The sequence below is a fragment of the Galeopterus variegatus genome, unplaced genomic scaffold (assembly GCF_000696425.1).
Source record: "Galeopterus variegatus unplaced genomic scaffold, G_variegatus-3.0.2 Scaffold322, whole genome shotgun sequence".
Classification (NCBI taxonomy): Eukaryota; Metazoa; Chordata; class Mammalia; order Dermoptera; family Cynocephalidae; genus Galeopterus; species Galeopterus variegatus.
This window is the reverse complement of record NW_007726433.1, coordinates 601,473-602,031: the sequence shown is the minus strand read 5'-3', so window position 1 is coordinate 602,031 and position 559 is coordinate 601,473. Positions and strand designations below refer to the sequence as shown.

Sequence of the window (559 nt, the reverse complement as noted above, 5' to 3'; positions counted from 1 at the left end):
CTAGCCCCGATCCCCGCAGGCTTCTTTCTGACGCGTGGGCATTCAGACGAGCTCCACGCGCCCGACCCAGCACTCTCAAGGTCGCCCCCGCCACATGCTGTCCTCTACCCGCCTTTGCTGAAAAATGGGCCGCAGAATATAGGTGTTCTCGGGCTCCCCCGAGTTCTCACTCTCAGGCAAACCGTCGCCGGCAGAGAAGGACGCGCCCCTAGAAGAGGACGACGCAGCCATGGCCAGGGCTTCTTGGCCCGTGCTTATCTCGCGATGAAGGCCAGGCGGGTTGCGGTTGCGGCTAGGAGCTGGGAAACCGTCGCCAGGGCAACAGGGCGGAGCTTGGCCCTCACGTGATGCGGCCGCGCGCTCTCCGCGAGGCGACCTGCCCGGCCCTGCGCCTGCGTATCCTCTGCTGGGCGGGAGCCGACCGAGGTGGAGCGATAGCAGCTTAGAGGAAGAGTGTGTGTCTTTGTTTGGTTCACAAAGCACTTTAACCTTCCTGAGCCTTCACTAACCGCGCCACAATGTTAGGGAGAGACATAGAACCCGACGCTCATAGAGGTTA

General features: G+C 62.3%; 1 protein-coding gene across 3 annotated transcripts in view; it reads right to left on the bottom strand.

The window, feature by feature from the left end:
* The window catches only part of TCTEX1D2 (Tctex1 domain containing 2), a 31,088-nt gene extending 30,766 nt beyond the window's left edge, over positions 1 to 322 (bottom strand). For 2 of the 3 annotated variants that reach the window (XM_008567479.1, XM_008567476.1), the window contains exon 1: positions 113 to 308. In XM_008567479.1, the coding sequence (XP_008565701.1) occupies positions 113 to 231 (119 nt within the window). In that variant the 5' untranslated portion in view covers positions 232 to 308. Of the gene's footprint in view, positions 1 to 112 lie in introns of all 3 variants that reach the window. The other variant, XM_008567477.1, reaches the window with a different exon arrangement.
* Positions 323 to 559: the final 237 nt, after the last annotated feature.